This window comes from Rhodnius prolixus, unplaced genomic scaffold (genome assembly GCF_049639745.1).
Source record: "Rhodnius prolixus isolate KJV_2025 unplaced genomic scaffold, Rpr scaffold_2, whole genome shotgun sequence".
Lineage (NCBI taxonomy): Eukaryota > Metazoa > Arthropoda > Insecta > Hemiptera > Reduviidae > Rhodnius > Rhodnius prolixus.
In genome coordinates, this window is record NW_027411592.1 from 48,801,464 (window position 1) to 48,824,959 (window position 23,496).

General features: G+C 28.6%; 1 protein-coding gene across 6 annotated transcripts in view; it reads left to right on the top strand.

Annotated features, from left to right (window-relative positions):
- Positions 1–23,496, top strand: part of LOC141449822 (neprilysin-like) — a 46,507-nt gene that overhangs the window by 1,017 nt on the left and 21,994 nt on the right. The window contains exons 1-7 of one of the 6 annotated variants that reach the window (XM_074119641.1): positions 14–94; positions 1,925–2,046; positions 3,994–4,035; positions 6,705–6,860; positions 8,062–8,145; positions 16,921–17,123; positions 20,313–20,513. In XM_074119641.1, coding sequence (XP_073975742.1) covers positions 6,710–6,860; positions 8,062–8,145; positions 16,921–17,123; positions 20,313–20,513 — 639 coding nt within the window. In that variant the 5' untranslated portion in view covers positions 14–94; positions 1,925–2,046; positions 3,994–4,035; positions 6,705–6,709. Of the gene's footprint in view, positions 1–13; positions 216–968; positions 1,192–1,924; positions 2,047–2,926; positions 3,022–3,993; positions 4,036–6,704; positions 6,861–8,061; positions 8,146–16,920; positions 17,124–20,312; positions 20,514–23,496 lie in introns of those variants that run through there. The other 5 variants (XM_074119637.1, XM_074119640.1, XM_074119635.1 and 2 more) reach the window with 5 other exon arrangements.

Genomic DNA, 23,496 nt, shown 5'->3' on the forward strand with positions numbered 1-23,496 from the left:
AGCTGAGAGAATAAAAGAATAACTATTAAAATATTAACATTTATTAAGGCAAATGAAATATACATTAACGTGCTTATAGCTACATATAATAACTGTAAGTTGTGTTATAGACAACTAAGTCGCACCAAAGTGTAGTTGAATGTTGCAGTAAGTGGAGAGTCTTTGTTAAGTTGGAATTGTTAAGATCTCTGTTATATCGTCATTTAGGTGACCAGGTACTTTTTGTCCTAGGCCTTATAGTTATAACGGTAGGTAGTTATAACACCCTAATACTTGCTAGGCGTGTAATTCTCCTTATTACTTTGAGTTTTTTAAAAGTTAGTAGAAAATTCTGTTTTCAGATTTACATTTTCAAAAGGAAAAGAGAATATATGTTTTATATTAAACAGGGATATAGTTTCAACAAATATTTGCTGTATAATAAATAATGATGGTTCTCTCTTGTTTATATAAAATTATTTTATCCCTTTTTTGTATTAAAATAAATATAATTCCCCTTAATAGAGAGTAGGCTGCCAAAAAAATGCCGTTAAGTACCTTAGGCTTTCTGATCCAATAGTTTGTAGTAGATGGTATGATTCCTGATACAACAGGTGCAGGATTAAATATTTAGTAAAGATACTAGTCTCTTCTTAAGAAACTTTCTCATCTAGAAAGACGAGAATGACTGTATTGAGTGTTTTCTATCTCGAAAGTTTTTAAAATCCTTTGCTAAAATTGTTTTTCTTTTCTTTTGAAGGCTCAGATTATTTAGTGGCAAAACCATCAGATGAAACTAATGAATGAGCTGTCCAAATTATTGGATCTAAAACGAAAATCATTGATTAAAATAGTCATATTAATCATTATAATATGGACAATAGAAATATATTTTACTTTATTGCATTATTGCGTTGCACGGCAACCATTAGCAAACACTTGTTGCTAGATTTACCAGCCAGCCCGACAGTAGGTAGCTAGTATTTCCCTTTCAGTTTGTATCAACAACTGTTTGCTTCCATATGCTAGGGATAATCATAACTTCTTGAAGTGACCTCAAAACGGAATGTATGAGGTGCACATGAATTTAGTATTAGTTCCTGGGTGACGTTAACTTAAACTCAAATTTTTAAGATCTTTAGGAATGGATGCTAATGATTCAGTAACAGGAAGTACAAATCATCTTGTTGCTGTTACGCCAAAACGAAACAGGTTTGTTTTTATAAAAAAAGTTTTTAGTAAAAGGAAATTTTAATCAAATTGTTTAAATATTGGTGCGTTCAGTTCAGTCATAAAATATCATAAATTTTTATATTTCTAAAATTAAATCATAGTTTATTTTTGTTTTTTAAAATTATCTGCTGACAAATAGAAATCCATCTGAGTCACAGTTGTATAAAGAAAAAAAAATAAAAGACATATTTGTTACTGATAACACTTCATATTGTAATTCCTATTCTGTGACCGGTGAAGGTCGTTTTAGCTAGTTTATTATTATTTTTTCCTTAGAATAATAAAAACAAAAACAAATCAAACTATTTTATTAATTTTAAGCAAAAAAATCACTGAATTTTTTAAATTAAACAACTCAAATCTGATTCCGTTCGTTTAGGGCATATTCTTCTTCTCCAATCTAAATATGCTCATATATAGGGTACGTTAACATATTTTAATAGTAGTACAAGACATTCTGAATAACAATTCCTTGAAAAAGTAAGAATTAAATACGTCATTTGTTCCAGTTTCTTGTGAGTTTTGTTACCAATTGAAATAATTATTGGCTATAAATGGATCTTAAATAAATGATCTTTTTATTTTTACTTGTCAATTTTTGCGGTAGGAATGACAGCTTTCTTCTGTAATTTTATTGTGAATTGAAGTTGTTTAGAATTTACTTTTAAATAATAAGTTTTGGTTGAAATACATTTTTAAAAATTGCTTTCAGGTTATGGAGAAGTTTAACAAAAGAATGGACAAAATCGGAAAGAATTTTGATTTTAGCTGTGATATTCTTATTTATAGTTGCCTTGTCTCTTCTAATTACATTGGTGGTTTTTGCATCAACCGGTAAGAATCATATAAAATTTCTAGGGTTTGCAAGTGAAATTTAAATTTATATTTATTTAATATATTTGCGCTATACTGAGCATGCATAATTAATGTTTAAAAAATGTAATTATTAGTTGTACGGTGGGATTGATGTTAATAAGGTGTTAAACATGATTTATTGCTATCATTATCGTCCAAATTTTCACCTACAATGCGTGACGTGCCAACATCACAGTCTTTTGCATGTGAGAATGTGTCTTCTTTCAAGAATAATTCTATCCTCGGAAGCGATGAGCTCATCAGATTAGATTAACTTAACGGGTCGGAACCTTTGACCTTCGGCACCGCTGCCTAAACTAGCACATTAAAGATGAGACCGTTCATGGAGGCAAACCATAGGCATCATCTCGACTGCCGTTAAATCCCACATTTTTCGCAACTCCACCTCTAGAGCTTAGTACTTCTTTCTTCTTAGCCATAGTACGGAAAAAGTTACAGTCCAGCAAAACGATTAGGTCTACTATGACCACCTTCCAGGTTGTCTTGTTATTATTATGTAAGTTTCAGCCTTATGATATAGGATTATTAGCTAGATGCATTTGTACGCATATTGTAGTTTTTATCTCAATTTTTTTTTATATATTGAAGCAAATACCTTCACTAGTTGAAGTCATTAAAATTTACGAGAGAACACGGTAACTTGAGCAAACTGCATATTAATTTTTGCTTGAGATAATGGCCTCCGTAGGGCATTATTTGCCACATAATAATTCTGGTGATTTGTTTGAACTAGATGGGTTGTTTGAATTTTATGCAACAATGATCCGCATGAAGGAGGTTAAAACTAGCATACAGATGAAAACATCAAGGTTTACAGTAAAGCTTGTTGGATGATCGCCGACTTAAGGTTTATGACATAGCTGTCACCGTAGGTAATCAGAAGAAGCGAACTGTACATTTCACCCTAAGAATTAGAAATGAAAAAGTTACAAGGTGGGGGTCTCGTTTATTAAATTTTGACAAAAATTAATCCGAAAACGAATTTAGCAACAATGTTTGAACTGCTTTAAATAAGAATGTGACTAATAGCAATCTAAGCAATGGTTGAATGCTTGTGGCTCTGCCCCCAAAAACCGCTACCTGCCCTTAAGGAATGGCCTGTGTTTCTGAAATGCAAAATGGATTTTTTTTATTGATTTCTTTGGAAAGGGCGAAGCAATTACAAGGGATGATACAGGTTTTTTATCCACGATTTTCCACGTACTCCTACACTTAAAGAAATTTGTGGTTGGAAAAGTTTTAAATCAAATCAAGTGGAGATAGCAACCTAGATAAATATTTTGCACACCTTCTAGAATTGCACTTTAGTACACTTACATGATATGAAATCTATTCATTGAAGAAACGTTGAATTAACTGTATTGTTCCATAGCGGAATCTATGTGGAAAATACTTAAACATTTTTAATGAACAAGATTGATACCTCTCTGTCTAAGAATACCTTATAAGAAAAAGTTTACATTATTTTGTACCAACCTGTTTTAGATTGAGAATGAAGTATGTACCTCGCTAAATCGAGTACTTGTATGCCATTTGTAATATAACTCTATCTCTCTCTGACACAAGTCGAAAAATGTTGTACTTTCAATGCTAATTAAGAAGAAATTAAGTGTAGCCAAATTCAAATTATGTGTGTTCGATTTATCTTATAATGAAAATACTCTACTTAAAGAGACCAGTATAATAAAAATTTCATCTTTTTTTTTTTTTAAACAGCATTTAATCACGAACAGTTAAGTACGATAAATCACTGAAATATCGACAGTTCAATCCATTAATGTCTTGTGACAATCAATAAAAACTAACATTGTTAAAAAAAAAGAACAGCCCCTATTGATTCGGTAAATTAAACATAAAACGTACTCATTTTCTTTGATGTTTATATTAAGTATATTTTGTTTCTAGGACGCAAGAAAATTTGTTATTCAGCTGAATGTATTAAAACAGGTAAATAATACAATATATATCAAATAGTATCATATTTATTGCAGTCATTATCGTAAATTGCTTGGTCTTATTTGCTGCAGCTATAAAGAAAGTAACATTTAGTAATTACAATAAGGAAAAATAAAATAAATTAGACAATTCTCCTCTGCTGGAACAAATATTATCTTTCACAAACTAAGCAAGGAAATAAATATATTTTTTTCTTTGTCCTTCCATATCTGCCTAGATAAAATTCACTGTGTTAAAAAAATATATATATATATATATATATATATATATATTGTTTTTTAATAAAACTAAGTAAATAACTTTAAATAAAATCAATTTTACTTGACTTTAGCTCACTGTTTTTCTTAATTCAAAGTTCTGTTCGTTTTCTTTCAATTTTTTAAGAATAACAGATTTTTTTTTATTTTTGTTTTGTGTAAAAATATCCGCAATGTCCAGCATACTGTCTCTCACTATTTCTGACCCCGGATTTTTCATTCATGATTAGGGTTATTATGTATGGCATAAGCTTTGTAAGTGAAAGGCTCTTGTGAAGTTCTTTACATCAAATTAATAAATATAATCGTATCTCTGATGATAGGTGAACTTCCTAAATTTGGATACAGAGAAACCAAGACAACACGCTTTCTGATGTATTTGACCACGAAACTAATCTAATCTTTGAAAATCGAATGAAGGAACTGTACTCATTGATTAAGTTTTTTTATTTTTATTTATTTATTTTTTAATGCGCGTCTACATCCAAGGTTATTGGCGGCCGGAATTTTTTTCAGTGCACTGTCCGCCACCGGACAGCGATCTGTAAGAGGCTCCTTAAAGAAAATCTTAAGTCCAGCAGCTGGATTCGAACCCAGAACCTCCACGTTGGAATCCAATATACGCTAACCACTAATTCCTTTCTCTATGTTCATTGATTAAAATTATCATTTAGCGATCAATCGTTTGTTGAAGTTCAATTCATTTTGGTGATAAAATTCAATAATTAATTCAATTAAAATAATGGTAATGTGCTGTCGCTTTTTGAAATAGAATATAATAACTGTTCATATATTGCGTTTGATAGATTTTGAAGTTTGAGTTTCCTAAATAAATACACGTTGGAAACCCCACTTCTCGAAAAAGTGGTTTTTAGAAATTGGTCTGTCTCTCTTTTTACCTCTAAGTGTGTGTGTGTGAATCAACTATAGAAAGAAAAATCGCTAAAAATTCAATTTTATATTTCGTTTATGAGATACTATTGGGATCTGACAATTAAGTTTTTCTCATAATTGATCAACCGAGGGTGTAACATCTGAACCGATTTCCTCGTGACTAATTCTTACGTTTACTATAAACTTTATGTACCGCACACTAAATAAATGTATATCTGTAATTTTTATGCACAAAATGTTACCTAGAAAATAATTTTAGAGAGATTCTGATCTAACCAGATTAGTTCGCTCTCCACTGCGGGTATTCTCCAGTTATAATTACTGATAAAATATTAGAAAGAATTAAATTGGAATAGAAAATTACAAATTTGAGGAAAATCAGTGGTTCGCAAGTGCAATTTTACGTAGTGCAATTTTAAAAAGTGGTTCGCAATTACTTTTTCCTCTATAACGGATTTCTGCAATTTTTGTTTCCAGATAATAACACGAGTTACTTTCCAGATTATTTCAGACATTAAATTAATAAAAACTAAATGAGAGATTTTTTACACATTTATTTCCTAAAACTTAGTGTAACTTGTAAGTGAACTTTTCACTCATGATGAAGAAATAATCTGCGGCGTAGTTAGATAATAAATAGTAATTTTAACGGAAATAATTTCGCCATTAAATTTAAACCATTTATCATACAATATAATGACAAGCCAAGTAAGGGAGGGCCTGCAATTTTATTTTTATAGATTATAAGTGAAAAGTGTGTCGAATGTAAAGTACCTGGCAGTGACAACTAACCTCCTTAATCTATTTCTTTTAGAACACTCTGTAGAAATTGTTTATTATTAATTGTACTCCACTATTGGAAAGAGTGTGAGAAATAATTGATTCTGTACTTACAAATGAAAAAGTAGAATGAAACATTGGTTTTTGAAGTATTACTTTTTATAATTGCATGTTTTTCGAAATTTTTGTGCACTTTTCCAAGTATCTCCGTAAAACATTTGAAGTTACCAAAATTTATTAGATGTATTTTTTTAATTCTGTATTTAGAAATTACCTTAATTTTTGCCTCTCATCTATTACTTTATGTCTCACTTTTTTGATTGTGTTAAAGAATATTTTCTTTGCTCTATATCTCAATAAGATACTTTAATTATGTGTTAACATTAATGCAACCCTTTCCCATCTTTACAGAACCAAATTTCCCAAAATTTTAAGTGTTTGACATTAATACTCTCTTAGTGCTGAACACACTCGATTATAAGGGTACCATTTTGAACTCTGGGTTCGTAAATTTTCTGTGAAAAAAAATATCTAAAAAACGAAAAGCCAAAATAGCACGGTTCTTATTCCATTAGGCTTAGCTCCATCTATTCAAAAGATTTCAATAGAAAATGAATAGAAAGTATTCATAATATTTCATTTTCACTACTTCTTATTGAAAACCAAAAACTAGACGCAAAAAATAACAAAAAACAAAAACCAATTGATAAATTTGTATTTTTTTTTTAGCCGCAATGCTACTTGGCAGTATGGACCAAAAAGTTGATCCATGTTCCGATTTTTTTAAATTTACCTGCGGCAAATGGTCTGAGGCTCATGTTTCTCAAACGGACACAGATTCATGGTTTTCCGATCGAACCAGATATCTCGTCTCCAAAATGGCTGGTAAGATTCAACAAATTCTTTTTTTTTTTTTTTCACATAAAAGCTACAATATTTTTAAATATGTAATGTAGTGCATGAGTATAAATTGTTGTGGTTCTTGTTCAGGATGTTTTTATTTCTGGTTTTTAGTAATTGATTTTATTGCATTACAGTTTATTGTACTTTCTTAGGGAGGCTTTCTTTCAAGGCTTTCTTAGGGAGACAGCTTTCTCTCAGAAGGTAGCCGAACATTAGAACCAAATCTCCCCCTTAAACAATTTTTTTTTGGCCTTACATTTGTTGTTATACAGCTTCTATTCTATTCCTCATCATACCTTTGCTGGATAGCACTGTGCCTTTTGCAGTTGCAGTTACTTATAAACGTATCCCTTTAAGGAAAATGATTAGCAGATTTCCACACAAAAATTTTACTTTTGTAAGAGAGACTAATAATATACAGGTTTTTCTGTTGAGAATTTGCGGTTCAAGAATCTGTTTAGCTGTTTTTAAATTTCCTACCAACAAATGGCAGATAAAAGTGCTAATCAATAGGAAATAAAATTGTGGAGTTCGTTAGTTATGAAAAAAGTCCTCAATATATTTCTTTATTTTTCAGAGGTTTTACAGTAACCAGTTTAAAGTACATTCATTAACTTTTATCAAAAATAAATTATCAAGTAAATTAACGAGAAATATGCCTACATTCCAGACAGGGCAGAATAAAAGGTCATTTAGATAAAGTCCGTTTACAATGAATCAATTTTTGCATTATTAATGTCCTCGTTCGTGTCAACTTATGTATATATTAATAAATACTTATGATAAAATCTTCTGAAATGAACAGTTAAAAAGAACTAATCAATATATCCAAGATCTTTATCTATACGGACAATGGCCCTAAGTCTCATCAATCTTGTCAACTTTTGCCTAATTTTCTTTGACAAATATGGAGTTTCATTTATTCAATTCATTGATTGTGCATTATGTAACATTAGAGTATTGGATACATTAGGTAATTTTAAAAATACATTTTTGCTTTAGAGTTCACATCTCTAATTATCAAATGAGCTTTTCTGTGCTATTAGTTAATAAAAAACAGCAACAACTTCCAACCATTTCGTTATTAACTATTTCTTGATCAAAAATAAATTTATTTTTTCAATGGGTGCCCCCTCAAAAAAAAGGGACGTTTTTTTTTTAATCTCAGTAAATTTATTTTTAGACGTACTATCTGAGAACATCACTGATGAAGAACCACTTCCTCTGAGCAGTGCTAAGTCTCTCTACAGCTCGTGTATGGATACAGGTAAATTTATTCATATTTCTAGAAATGTGAATTTACACAAGCGATTTTTTCAGTTTTTCAACATTTTTTTTAGAAATGCTTTCAACGATTTTATTTAAACTTCATTTATTATTTTCTAAATACTTAACACTTTTATCTGAAATGTTTTCCCGGATGTTTTTCTCATACTGAAATAGGAATAATCTAAATTAGACCCAATTAATTCTTATCGGAACTCACCAATACTGAATTCTTCACCTTTTATAGTCAATCCCTTTTAAAAATGTCATTAATTGTATAATCATATGGTGCTTCAAATTGCAGGGAAAAACAAGTTTAAGGACTACTCTAATGTTCTATTTTAGGACAAAATACATCTTCGCCGAATGCAATATCAAGTTTTTTTCCTTTACGTTTCAGTGCAACATTTTTGGGGGATTAGCCTTTATTTGCGTATTAATAGCATTGCTGGAATTTCGAATTTGAAAAGATCGGTTGACCATAAGTTTAAAGATTAGGTTTTTGATTTTTTTTATATTACATCTTTCGATATCTAATAAAATTGAAATGCTATCCATTTTTGTAATAAACAATCACTTTTATTTAAAGAAATTTACCGGAACAAGTTATTTTCGTGTGAGTTTTGGAGGCGATAAATATATTTATCAGGCAAACAGTAAAACCGATAAGTGAATAACTAAACACGTACTATAATTCGGTATTTGTTTCAAATTCTATTTGATGAGTTATTATAACTAGTATCGTAATTATGAGAATAACAGAAATCCTTGAGGATTGCTCACAGGAGATTTTAAATCTTCCTTATTTTAAATTGTAATTATTCAGAAAAATGTAATACATATTTTTGTGTTATCTATACAAAACTCTTTAGCGTGATAGTATGTAGGTCAAATGTATTCAAACAATAATGCTAAATTGACGAGTTCTGTTCATAATGTAGTCTTAATTTTCATTATGACTGCTGCAGCAGGATTGTTCTTGCTTCCATCAATAATTTTACCTTGTTGAAGGGACTCCTTGCAGAAAAAAAAGTTATCTTTGTAATTCTTTTTTTTTGTTGTAATGTTGTAATTTAACTAGGAAACAGATAAATGGTGTATAAATAAACATTTTGCCAAAAACTGGCGAAAAAAGTTAGAGGTTCTTTCTTTCAGGCTCTTGCAGATCTAAGCAGTCAGGCTTCCTCATGTCTAATTCCGTCTTTCCGGTCGATTTGCCTTGTATTTGAAAAATCAGAAACTTCAACTTTATCTGGAAAATATCAATATTCAAATTAAATTATTATTACAAAACTTAATTTGTGATGAAACTTTCTGATAAACCATTTTGATATAAAATAAGTAAACATAAAATAAATAAATACATTATTTTTAATACTATGTTTTTTTATCAAATCGGTAAGGAGTTGCAGTAAGAGTCTTCGATTGGGTAATGTATCCCCAGCCAACGAAAATTTAGATTTGAAGTTGGAGAAGAGATCTTAGCATTTCATCTGGCAACATTTTTGGATTCTGAAAAATGCAATAAATTAGTTTAATCCCCTTGCGTTCAGAAAATAGAACATTTCTTTTTTGTCAAGGGGTTTACGCTCTGACTCAACAGTACATTGTATTTAATAAAAAACAATTCCAATTAAAAGACATATTTTGAATCCTGATTATCAAGTACAGTATCTATAAAAACAAAATTCTTGTAACGGCTGACCTTTGCTTCTTTATCTTTTGTACCGTCTATGAAACCAATAATTTATTAAATTGCGATGCGGACTTAAAAAATTCAAACTATTTTTTTTTTTTTGTTAATACACCCAGTTAAGTCCATGTCGATCTGATACCTCTTCTGGTGCTCTCTTCGTGTGAAGTTTCACACTTCTTGTAACATCTTTCAATATCTATTTGTAGTACCTTCATTAATATCTTCCAATCTAGTCTTAATAACAAACTAATTGTTACTTTATATACAAATATTGATGAAACATTTGATCTATTTTAAACAATGAGATATTATATGAATTTTATTTTAAATATTTATCTCTAATATTGAACTTTCAGTTATTTCTTGAATCAATTAGTAGCAATAACGCTCATTATTTTTGATAAAGTTATTACTTTATAAAAATAAATTATCTAATAATGTTTGTGAATCATCTCATCTACAGTCCCCTTCAGATAAATTTGTTTGCTAATGATTATTTTTATTACCTTGCCAGTATATTTCCACTTACTAAATGTTTAAAGTGATCCACTAAGTGCCACTTGTTTTATCATAAAAGCGTTAACTAATAAAGGGGGGGGGGAACAGTACTCAGTGATTATTCCGTCTGAAGTTTTTCTAATTTATGGAGATATATATTTGTATTTTGTTAATATTTTGTTGAATAATGGACAGATTTTTAATAATAAAAGGAGTACTAGTTATTGTAAAGAGGCTTCTAAAATATGGTTCTTTTAAATTTTGATTAAAAAGGTCTAAATGATAGAAAATATTCATCTAAGTAAAATACTTCAGGTATAATATGGAACTTCTTAAATTAAAAATATTTAACAGGGAGTAAATATTCGAAAGATTGTAGATAAATAGTCTTCGATTTTTTTTTCTTTTTGCTTTTAAACCTGTTTCTCCTGCAATTAATGAAAGTTTTAAGAAATTTATCTTAACATATTTCAAGAAATGATAAAGGGATTAGGTAAGAGGTTAGTGCATAGGACGCGGAAAGCCAGTTTTGGGTGCTAGCTAGTTGCCGCCCTCTATGAGACAGCTTGCTGTTCATTACTGGAACTCATTCTGGAGGCCAGCTGCAAACAAAAATTTAATTATAATTGTAATTGTTTGATGCTGATTTTGCGAGAAACTAGTTGATTTTAGCTGAATTCAGTAGTTGTTATTTCAATCGTATCTGTAAATAGTGAATGCTTAATTGATTAAATATGAGTTTATAATTAAAAAATTTTAATGTTTAAAAACTTTTTCATAAAAAGAAGCTCGTAAAAAATTGATTTTAAAAAAGTAAACTATGAATTCGTTTTAGATAGGAAGCTAAAATATTCTTTGATGAATAAGTAGCAACGATTAAACTATTTTACAATTTTATAATAAAATACCTATTGATTGCGAACCTTTTGTATAAGGGTTGATCACCAGAAACTGCACGAAAAAGCGTAACGTTGAAAAACACCCAACTTTGTCAATTTGTTTTTCTCTTTTTCTATAAAAGATAAAATTCTCAAATTTTCTTTAAAATATAAGGCAAATCTTCCTTTATAAGTGTAATATATTTTGTAATAGCACAGATTAATTAGTTTTTGAGGAAAACGATTCCAAAAATTGGCAAAAACAGCAGTTTCAAAACCTCTTCTTCTTGTTACCTTTTTTGTAAACAACGTAGCGCCTGAACACGCGAACCGATTTTTAAGAAAAAGGTGTCATTCAATTCTTTTTTAAATGAACTCATAAGTTGATTGCAACTATAGATGACACTAAAAACATTTTTATATGATAAGATGGAGTAGGAAGCTACTACTACTTATTTACAACCTGAAAAATGTAAAGCTACCACAAAAATAAATTGAGTTCGCCTTATTATAGAAATTTACTTGTTTTCACTTTGAAGGCTGGAGATGTACCTAAGGAATTATTGCTAAAATGAAAATTAAAATGATGTTAAGAAAGTTAGTTATAAGTAGATCCAATATAAAAGGTTGTTCTCATGTGCTGCCAACATAAGCCTCTAAATAATAATAATAATAATAATGTGAAATATTATTATGGGTAAATAAAATACGCTGGATAATCTGCAAGAGTAATTGCTGAAACAATTGAGTACCTAAAATAGAGAACAAGTATATTTAGGTAAATTATCGTTTCTTTCTCGTTGCTTTGGTCAAGAGAGAGTATCTATATCATTATATCGTATCATATTGGCCAAGCAAAAGTTTCTTCTTTGCAGATCTTTTGGAAGTGAGAGAATTCGAGTTCCAAACAACACAACTGCAACATAACTGATTTACTAATTTCACTTCGACTGACAAGGTACATTTCTATATGAAGACTTTTCCTTAAAAAAAAATTAATCAATTAAAAACTAAATTATTCTTCCGGTATGTTGGTCGCGTGTCATCCCTTTAGTTGATAAAAAATAGCCTTTAAACAGTGTTCTTTCGTTATGACATTACTTTCTATCGTTTAACAGTGAGCTGCAAGAAGCTCCTAGGAAGGGCAAATCTAAAAGCCAGCCACTGGATTCGAACCCGGGATCTCTCTGAATTAGTATTATAATGAAATTATTTGTTTGATTGTTGGTTAGTTAGTCATTGATCGCCTTGGTTCGAGTGTTTTCAGCCTCCAAGAACGGTGTTTCAGTTCAAATCATTTGCTCTGCTTATAGTCCTTCCAGGTCAGCCGTTGATCTTACAGTCTTAGAAAGTGCCTATATTATTGTAGGTAGTAGTTTTAAATCTCATCCTGTTAACATGCTGTTCTAAATAAATAATTAGCTGCAAAAAAAATTCAAGTTAAATTTGAATAATTTCTTAACGAAGTTCGTTCAGAAATAAACATAATAAAGAAACTTTTCAATAAAAAAATTTTAATCTTAAACACGAATTAATTAGCAAACCATCTTTAAAATTAGAATCAGAAAGACATTGCCTCCATTTTTTGAGTGATTTCTTGTTTTTTAAAATTTTAAATTAAAAATATACATGGTTCAAAATTGAAGTATGAATTTTAATTGAATTGCTCGGTAATGTTAGATTAGAAAAATAATTTGGAAAAAGTAAAGGAAAAATCATTGTTAAAGATAAAATTATTTAAAAAATGGACCAATGTATTTTTAGTTCTATATTGTATTTTTAAAAAAATTCTCAAGATTTCTCTTAAAACATTTTTTTTTTCTTCTGTTTTTGGCTCTTCTAAATATGGCAGGCCTTCCCGTAGTTGGCTTTAAATTTGGCAGTGTTACCTGACCTTTTTTTATACCTAAGCAAAAACAATTTTTCTGTTAAGGTACTTTTTTTTGGTAATATTTATAGTAACCTTTATATTTTATAAAAATATAGATGGTATAATGAAACCACTAAATTGTTTCAATTATACAAATATATATATTAATTTTTAATTCATAATATCTCATCAGTTTTGTAAAAATGAACAACAGTACAAAGTCTTAATTTAATATTTCCTAATTAATTTGGATAGAGCAGACAAGATGACTAGTAATTAACCTTTAAAAGAGACATATTTAGCTTTTCTTTCCTTGACGACAAGGGGACTTTCTAAGAATAAGAGCAAAAGCCAACAATATATATATATATTCAGTTTTGATTATCCTCCCTGAAGTTCTTGTTTCGTCTTTTACAGTTTGAGGTTTGTTTAGTTCTTCCCTTGAATATGTAATTTTTCAGCAAAAATTTTGTAAGAAATAAAAATCAATTATTCATTATGGTAGACATTATTATTTGATGCATCTGTAAAAGACATTTATTTTCAAAAAAATTTCAGATAAGATTCAAATATTAGTAATATTTTATTAAAATTTGTTCTTAATAATTTGTCCGGATTTTGCGCCCGAAGATTAGCTTTTATATTTATCCTTGAACTTTTTTTTTTTAATAATTATAGAATTTAATTAACATTTGCTCTCGACAGCAGACTAATTTCATAAAGAATTTTTAAATTACCCTGTTTCAAAGAATAAAATAAATAAATAATTAGTTTATTTTTAATTATAATTCATTTAATTATATTTTTGGGAACTTAAAATATTTTCTATACTAACAGATCAGAATTTTTTCGTCACAAAAAACAATAATTTTCAAGTCACTAAAAAACAGGCTTATTATTGATGATACTTCTTAAAACCTTATCGATGAAGTCAGTTAACTTACTGCGAAAATTAAAAAAAAAAGTTAATTAATTTATAATCTAATTATATAATTATATTATAATTTACTATGAACACAAAATAAAACGAGCTTTAATTGTACCTTTATATTTTTCGTTTATATAACTATTCCTATTTTTGGTTCATAAAATTTCGAATGATTCCGTAAACACATACTGGTAAAAATTGAATAATTTTTTTTAATAAAGTTCAAATATTAACTTGAAAATTAATATTTTTGAAAGATTAAAGATGAGTTCGTTAATTTTGATATATAGCAATCACAATTTTGATATGAAAGGACTTCCTGAAATATAAAAAAAACTAGCAATTAGTACAAGATTCTGTACAAGAATTTGACAAAAAGAGTTTTCATTGCAAAAAAAGTATGTTGCATGTTCAAAAATAAATTATGAAAAGAACTTCAAAGCATTCATTTCTTTTTACATATTTAAAAACAAAGAAAGCATGTTCAGTAAAAACTGAATAAGAGATCGTTACACTTACTAAACTTTTCGACTTTTCCTGTATAATGCATTAATCTATTGAGAAATTTAGCCGAATGCTTGGTATTTATGCTAAGAATTTATTTCTACAATTTTGAAGTCTCTTAGCTATTTTAGCTATTCTGATATCCAGGCATAGTTTTTAGTATTATGTCCTCTCTATAATTTCTTATTTAAGCCCAAACACTTCTAGCTTGAAACTTTTCTCTGCTTCGTTTCGTTGATATAAATGATTTTGGACATGTTATCTTATCTTAAATTCCTTCCTTATTTCTTGAAAATCTTTTACGTTGGTCTTGATAAAAACACTAGATTGTCCTATCGCTTAACATAAGCAGAATTACTCCTAAAAGCTAGCAAAGATAACTCTGTATTTTTTTTTTCCGGCAACTTTTTACTATTGCGCAACCCGAAGCATCATGTTTTTTAGCCAAATTTTCTCATAATCTCTTGATTCTTCTTTAGCACGAATGCAAATGAATTCCTCTAAACTGATGTCACCCACAGATAGTCGGAATAAGATAAAAAAAAAAATAGTTTTATTTCTCTTGTCATTGTAACGAGGAAAATTTGCAAGAAATAATTTCAATTGCTCAATAAATAATTATTGATTGAATTAAAGTAAATCATTCAGATGGCTTTTTATGTTCATAAGCAAAAGATTGTAATTTTAGAAATAAGTAGCATCTGTATTCTTGTCTACAAATTTTTAACACCATGCAAATCTGATTTCTAATGTATTCTATTAAATAATAATTATTCTAATGTTTAATAGAATTCAGAAGAGTTGGATAATGCCGCATTAATCTATAAATGATTTCTAAATAGAATAAAATAAAATGAATATAATTTAATTCATCGTGTAATATCTAGTAGATTCTCAGGGTAATAATCGCGGTTGAACCAATTAAACTTACGACTGCGAGCAGTTTTGTAAATGTGAACATGGAAATTAAAATATTTCTAAAAGTTTTTTCTCAGTTTTATTCCCCAATAAAATTCCCAATCGTTCATTGATTGCTTTATTACTTTTTAGTTTATTACTTTATAAAAATTCAATACTTCTTTTAGTGTTATTACTTTTATCTAGGCTAAAATAATAATAATCACCGGTCGTAATTCACTTTAAAATTATTAGATCAATAAAAGAGGCACAGTAATAATAAAAAAAATACCCATTTGCAAGAAGCAAATTGTAGCCACATTGTAGCCTAACATAAAACTACTTGGATGCACAAAAAATGAGGATGGAATTATCTATCTGATTTAATCAAAATTCTTTAATTGGAAAAAGATAAGGAATTAAGCTTAACAGTGCCGTTATAAAACTATGTTTTACCAAACTATTGCCATTAAAGAGAATTAAATTTTGAGTTTGCAAAAAAAAAAAAAAAAAATACTTTAATGTAATGGGTAGTGTAATGGAATTGTGTTATCCAACTTTTTGTTTTTATTATAGTTTTTTGAACAAGTTTTAAAACATCTGTTTAAGAAATCTTTGTTGATTAATGGTAAGATTAAATAAGAGAGGAACCCTTTATATAAGGCGTAAGAATATATTGCTACTCATTATGATGGGTTGGCGCGGTTGAATATCTAACTTGTAAACGGATGAACAAGAATACAATAAAGCTTTAACAATTTTCCGTTGTTTAAATATTTTTGTAATCCCAAGTTCACATTTTCTTTTATTAATACTTATTTTTGCAAAGCTATAAAATGAATTTAATTTAATCCAAATATTTCCTCGTTATTTTAAGAAAACGAATCCAACGAAGGGGAAAACATTTTAATTACTCACAAACAAACCGCAGTATTGCAGCGGCCAAATTTCAAAACGGTACTCACTTAAAAAACGCCTCGTATAATCGTGACTATTGCTGTAATATTACCCTTAACCTGTGAGTTTACAAAGAATCGTGTGAACAAAAGCAGCTAAAAGTCATGAGCCTTACAGTAGCCGATTATCCCCAATACATCTAATACAGAGAATCTATATTTTTTTAACCTGACCAGCTTTTTTTTTTTTTTTTTTCTATAATTCATTTACATTCGTCTTCGCAGATTTTCATTCATAGTTTCAAGGTAAAATTGAAGATTTAATTTTGATTCAAGGAATTGTAGATTGATTTCATCTTCTTGAACTGCTAAATTTTCCAACTTCCAAATGGAAGTTCAACTCAAATCTTTTTGAAGAAATTTAATCATTTCTTATTTTATTCTAGATTCATAATCGTAATTCTTTCCTCTTGTTGGCTGTGGGGATCTGAAATGCAAAGTTAATTCGTAATTTTTTTTATTGGAGTGCATTACTTATTTTATTTTTTATTTATTTATTTCAAAAAACTATTATTCACTTACTAACTAATACTATTTGTTTTAACCCAGACAGAATGGATGAACTAGGTATGGAACCACTGTTAAGTATACTGGAATCTGCTGGATTTCCAAGAAAAATTCCTGATGAAGAAACAGCAAAAGCGTTCAATCTCGCTGCATCATTGGCCAAGATACAAAGAGCACTTAGTATAGACATGTTGGTTCAATTATCAATAGCTATAGATCCGTTGACAAATCGAACTGTGCTTTCCGTAAGTATACCTTGTTTTAAATTAAAAAAAAAAATACAATTAATAAAACGTAATATTAATTATTTCACTCTCAACGTCTGAGGAGTGAAATAATTTCCTCCATTACTAAAACTGCATGGTTAAATTGCAAATGAACGCATAAATGCATTTTACGAGTTAACAGAGTAGAAATATGTATAATATATAAAAAAATCACTGAACATATAAAAATTGAACCATATTGATGTGATAATAAAGAACTTCTCAGCTTGAACCCTAGATTAAAAAAATAAAATATACTCTGATTACAATTGATAACGTTTAATTAAAATTTTGTGTTAGATCTTGAGGTTCTTGCTCATCTTGGCATACAAAATTATTTTATTTATGTTGAACAAATAGAACGCAAAATATCAAAAGTCCTTCGTTAATTTCTTAAAACAAGTAAGTAGGTATAGTAAACATTTTTATCTATTTAATATGAACATATGATTGTGCTATGTGATTGTAATAGCCATAGCGTGATCATCTTCTAGAACGAACTTAAAACTCACGAAGTAAATCCGTTTATATCAAAGTTATAAACTAGTTTCACTATGTAGGTCACACACACTCATAACTCTTCTCATATTAGTATCATAATTCTAAAAATAAAATGAAAAAACTATATCAAATAAATTGTTTTCTAAAATCACCTTTTGAATTGTTAAATAATCGTGAAACATTTAAATGTAACAGTAAACTAGATAAAGAGATTCAAATTATAATTTTACAACACTAAATGCTATGATAAATTCTATAATTTTTTGATTAAAACAAAATGGAATGAAATTAAATTAAACGACGTAACACTTATGAAAAATGAATAAAAAAATCACTGCACTTTCTTAGACATTTAATCTAAAATGTCTTAGCCAGAGTTGAGGGATCAGCCTGTTCAAAATGTGCCTGAAGTAAACATTAGTTTCACAGTTTTTCTTCTCAATTTTTAGGTAAATAACAATTAAAATAAGATGTTACATTTAAGAAATCAGCATTAATTTCAATGAGTTTCCAAATTCAAAAATTTAAATTTATAGTGCTAGTAAAGGCTTAATCTCTTTTTCTTATTAGGTAATTGGGTACAAGATATTAAAAGGGTAAATGAAAAACATGTACCCATTCATGCGAATTAAAAACCACATTTTGCAAACGTTTACCAAAGAAGAGTTAGTAACGTTGTATGTTCCATACTAATTTGAAACTGATGTTTCGTAATTCAATGTTGATTTTGTTTTCGGTTGGCTAATGCAATAAGCATGCAATTATCAGAATGCAAAAAAACAAAGCTCCAAAATAAAAGTGAATTATTTCTTTATTGTATTAGTTAATCATTTGTTGAATTTTTTGTATGAACCACTTAGTAATAAATAATAAGATCTTTTCATAAATAAAGGCAACGTCATTTATAAATAAAAGCGATTTCACCAGTTTTTAGAGAAGAAAAATCTTTCAAAGAAGCTAATGACCGTACAATTGCCTTGTAATAATCATGGAATAGTATTCCGAGCTTGAGTTGAATATGGTTGCTCCTAACAAATGTTGAAGAATATCGCTTCCTGAACTTGCTTTCATCCTGTTGTGTGCTGTTGATTGACAGCAGTATTGATTACTGATTGACTCCAGTATCAACACAGCCTTATAGTCTTACGCTAGCATTTCTTTGTGAAATACACTGTGGTTTGCGAAACATTCATGAGTTACGTTGTAAAGTGTCGCTAGGTATCTAGAATATATTAAATATATTTTTATTTATGAAGCGATTTTTTTGTATTTTTATAATTGAATACAAGTTTATATTCATTTTAGGTTGGGTTCATAGCACTAATTAATATTTTGTAGAAATAGTGCTTTTGGACTGCAGTTTTGGATAATGTCTTTGATTTTTTCAGTCGTAGCACGTATGTTTATTGTATCTCCCGTTCCGTCTCGCCCTGCACTGGCTTAATGCAAATCAGAGTGAGTAACAGTCAGAGAGTATAGTGCGAGTCGGTAATTGAAGTAAAAATCTCTTTGCCAAACTGCTAAATCTTTGATGATGGATAGAAGTCCAAAACCGATCAGAGATACAATAAACAAGCTTGCTACAATAAAATAAAATAAAAAATATTTGTAGACTTAGTCTAAATAAACTGCAAATTTAATTTACACCATTTTACTAGGATAGGCATTCTCTTATGTTCCTGAAGTATTGGTTGAACTGTGTTGAAATATTTCTTCACCTAACTTCTGATTGCCTAAACCAATCCAATTGCAGGTTTAAAGATGCAAGATTATGTGAAAACACCTCTGATAATGGTTTTTATGAAGGTGCAGCCATATATATAATTAGATTAACTGCATTAAGATTTTTATGTATAATCAGGACAAATGATTTTTTCAAAAATTTGATTAAAATAAATAATTAAAATATATTAAGCGAAATATAATCCTATGTAGAAATTATTTAAAATAATAATTTCTATATAGAAAATTAATTCAAGCAAATTAAAATTTAATTTTATCAACATAAAATAAATTTAAAAACAAGTTTTAACAATATATTCAATTTTAGTGAACAACAATTACAAACAATAAACGTATTAATAAAATTTATTTCAAAACTAACATTGTAAAACATAACATTTATTTATATATATTTTGTATTAGTATTAGTACAATAGAAGTCTGAGGACTTCTCAAATTTAATGCTTAGTAATCATTTTTTACCATCAAGCAATCACCTAGACAGGAATAGTCCACCTTATTTCGAACAGGAAAGTTCTAAATGAACTTATTTTCCAATTAAATTCAACGTAAGGAAATACTTGAAGATGGAAATAAGCAGAAGTGTTCTGCTGAAGAAGCAAAGAACAGAGAGTACATTCTGTTGCGTGACTAATCATACTAAGGACAGTAAGATCACGAATGTCATTCCTTTAATTGACTGTTGTCTTCTCTTTTCCAAAACGCAATACTTTTTGGCTCATTCCAAAACAAAAATTAGCAAGATTTTGTTGCTATTGAAAAGTTTACTGACCATTCAAACTGACCATCTTTTGAATTTGGTCGATTTTAAAACTGATTGAATGTATAACTTTTAATTGCATTACTTTTCCTGTTATTTTATTTTTTTCCTAATTTCAAACGCTCTTTTTTTTCAGTTAATTACTTATATTTTGTACAATACAGGTTGGACCAGGTATAGGCATGCCTTCATTACCAGAACTGGTGACATCAGAAGAACAAGTTTCGGTTACAGCTAAAGAAGTCATCGCTCTAAGATTGGCATATATTTCTGCAGTGTTAGGTGCAATTGATACATCCACTGACGAAGCGCAATTGCCTAGTATTGCTCTGAAAATTCTTCTTACGGATTCACAGATCAGAGCAGTAAGTCAATTTAAGTATTATTTCGGTATTTATAACAAATCGAAGTACATATGGATATTTGTGGAACAGTGATCAAATATTCTGCCGAAAGTGAATTTATTTTGACTTGAATTTATATTTACGTGGTCCCATTTGCTTTATTCTAATTTTTTTGTATTATCTTATCTTCTGAAAAAACGAATTACAGTTAGTAAAATTATCTGAATAAATGACAGGTTTCAAAATAATTTTTCTAACAAGATTTTTAAACTAATTTGCTCCTCGCGTTGGAAAAAAATTTCTTCCTTTACAGTCGTTATTCAAATTTTAGTATATCGTGCTATTGCTTTTAGTGATAGAACTTTTAAATTTCTAGATGTTTTCTTCAGAAATAAATCAATCGCAAGTTATTGCGTAAAATATTGCATTTGGACTTGTATTGTGATTAGTTTTCTGTTATTTAGTATTGTGATTAGTTTTCTGTTATTTAGTATTGTGATTAGTTTTCTGTTATTTAGTATTGTGATTAGTTTTCTGTTATTTAGTACTTTTTAGCGTATGAAGGTTTTTTTTTATAACAAATTTGATAGCTTCATTTATTTTATCGTGAAGTACTTGCTAAAATGCATTCTCTTGTTGACATCTATTATCGATTTCCTTTTTTTACCAGGCTTTTCTTGCATTCTTTAGAGGATTTCTTGAATTCTATAACAATATTTTATATCTTTTTTTTCTATCACTTTTGTTTTCATTATTACTTTTGACGTTTTATTCTGAGATTTTTCATTTCTTATTTTATGCGAATTTATTTATTTTATTACTTTTTTTTCATTACTTTATTATTTTATGAATTACTTTTTCCTACAGATATTTACCAAAGTAGTAACCGAATCTTCATCCGTATAAAATATTTATATAACTTTCAAAGGACTTAATTTCAATCGTTTCTTAATGTTAAGTAAAATTCTTCTTTCATTTTGTTTTAAATGTTTTATTACTGTTACCGTTTTAACGCATTGAGGATTGCTCATTTGACATCTGAGAGAACAATACATTTCTGATAATTTGGCATCGGTTTCCACTAATATTTACCACATGGTTTACTTTAGTGATGAGACTGGTCGATGTTTCACAAATGAAATTATCGGAATCCTTTTTGCCTGCTACAGTTAAATAGCCACCACTAAGTTGAAAGCTAAACTACACTCCACATCCTTTAATAATAAGAGAATAGCCTCTTAACCTCTATGTCAATTTGTCTTTCCGACCTCCGACTCCTGAGAGACCAGAATTTGAGTTTGTCGATTGTGTCAACTATCCGTTAAATAAGTGAAGAAAATGTTTTTCCGTTCCTTAATTTCATGCTTTCAATTATATTTAAAAATTCCATTATGTAATAGTTTCTTGCACTTATTTCATTTATTGCTTGCACTTTTATTGTTTCTCTTTCAATTCACAACTTTCTTGCCTCCTGATACTAAAATGTTTTCGCTTCTTGCTTCTTATAGTTTTCTTCTTTCTAGATTTCTTCTTTACTAGTTTTTTTTTACATTAATGTGTTAAGTTTTCATGCACTTATATTTTATACCATTTGTAGTTTCTTTTACTGATATTCAATGCTTTATATTTGTTTATAGCAGTCCGTTCCTAAAATTCCTTAAATGCAGCATGTTTTCATTCGTTGATTTATATGTCATTCGATTGTCCACTTTTCTTTTTTAATTATATAAGTGTTAATATATGTAATATGTATATATGTATTACATATATGTATGGATTTGCAGTATTTTTCTTTTATCGATTTTTAACAGTTTTCATGAGACAATTGATTTTTGCTCCATAAATATATCTTACACCCTTTAACAAAATGATAGTCATGATTTTCATGTCATTATTGTGTTTCTCCAATGCTAGATTTCTTCATGGATTTGCCGTATTTTTCTTTTATTGATTTTTAACTGTTTTCATGAGACAATTGCTTTTTGTTCCATAAATATATCTTACACCCTTTAACAAAATGATAGTCATGATTTTCATGTCATTATTGTGTTTCTCCAATGCTAGATTTCTTCATGGATTTGCCGTATTTTTCTTTTACTTATTTTTAACAGTTTTCATGAGACAATTTCTTTTTGTTCCATAAATATATCTTACACCCTTTAACATAAAGATAGTCATGATTTTCATGTCATTATTGTGTTTCTCCAATGCTAGATTTCTTCATGGATTTGCCGTATTTTTCTTTTACTTATTTTTAACAGTTTTCATGAGACAATTGCTTCTTATTCCATAAATATATCTTACATCCTTTAACATAAAGATAGTCATAATTTTCATGTCATTATTGTGTTCTTCATTCATAGTTTAAATGAGATGATTATTGTGAATTGTATTATGTTTCTTGTCATCTTTAGATTTAGATTTCATTCTTACTATTTATTTTGATAAATTTTCTCTGTGATGCCTTCTTTCTTGCAATGGATGTGGTTTTACCTTATAGTAGATAGTTTCTAGCTCGTATATTTCATTCACTGATACCGTCCACAATTTTTACGTTAGGATAGTTTTACCACAGTCCATTTCTTAAAGTTCTTCATTCTTAGTTTTTTAATAAAATTCCATTTTTTTTTTTGTATGAATTCCTTGAGTCTTCTTGCAATTCTCTTCTTCATTTCAGGTTTTCAGGTAATTTTTATTAATTAATTTTTTTTTTAAATTAAGGTTGTTAATTTTCTTCTATCTCATTTGGGACTTAAAAATAATGTTTGCTAGTATCGAGCACTGTTTAAACGTTTTATTCCCTAAGTTGTTTACTTGTTTGAATCCGCAAGGAAAAGTTTGTATTCATGGAAAGTTTAGTTAATTTATCTGGAAATCTTTCAGTTATAGATGTGTTACTGATAGTACCTATCGCAATGTTAGATTCATATTTCAATTTCAGTTTGATATTTTGTTGTTTTTTAGTTATCTATTCTGAAATGGTCCCCATCCAAAAAAAAAACAT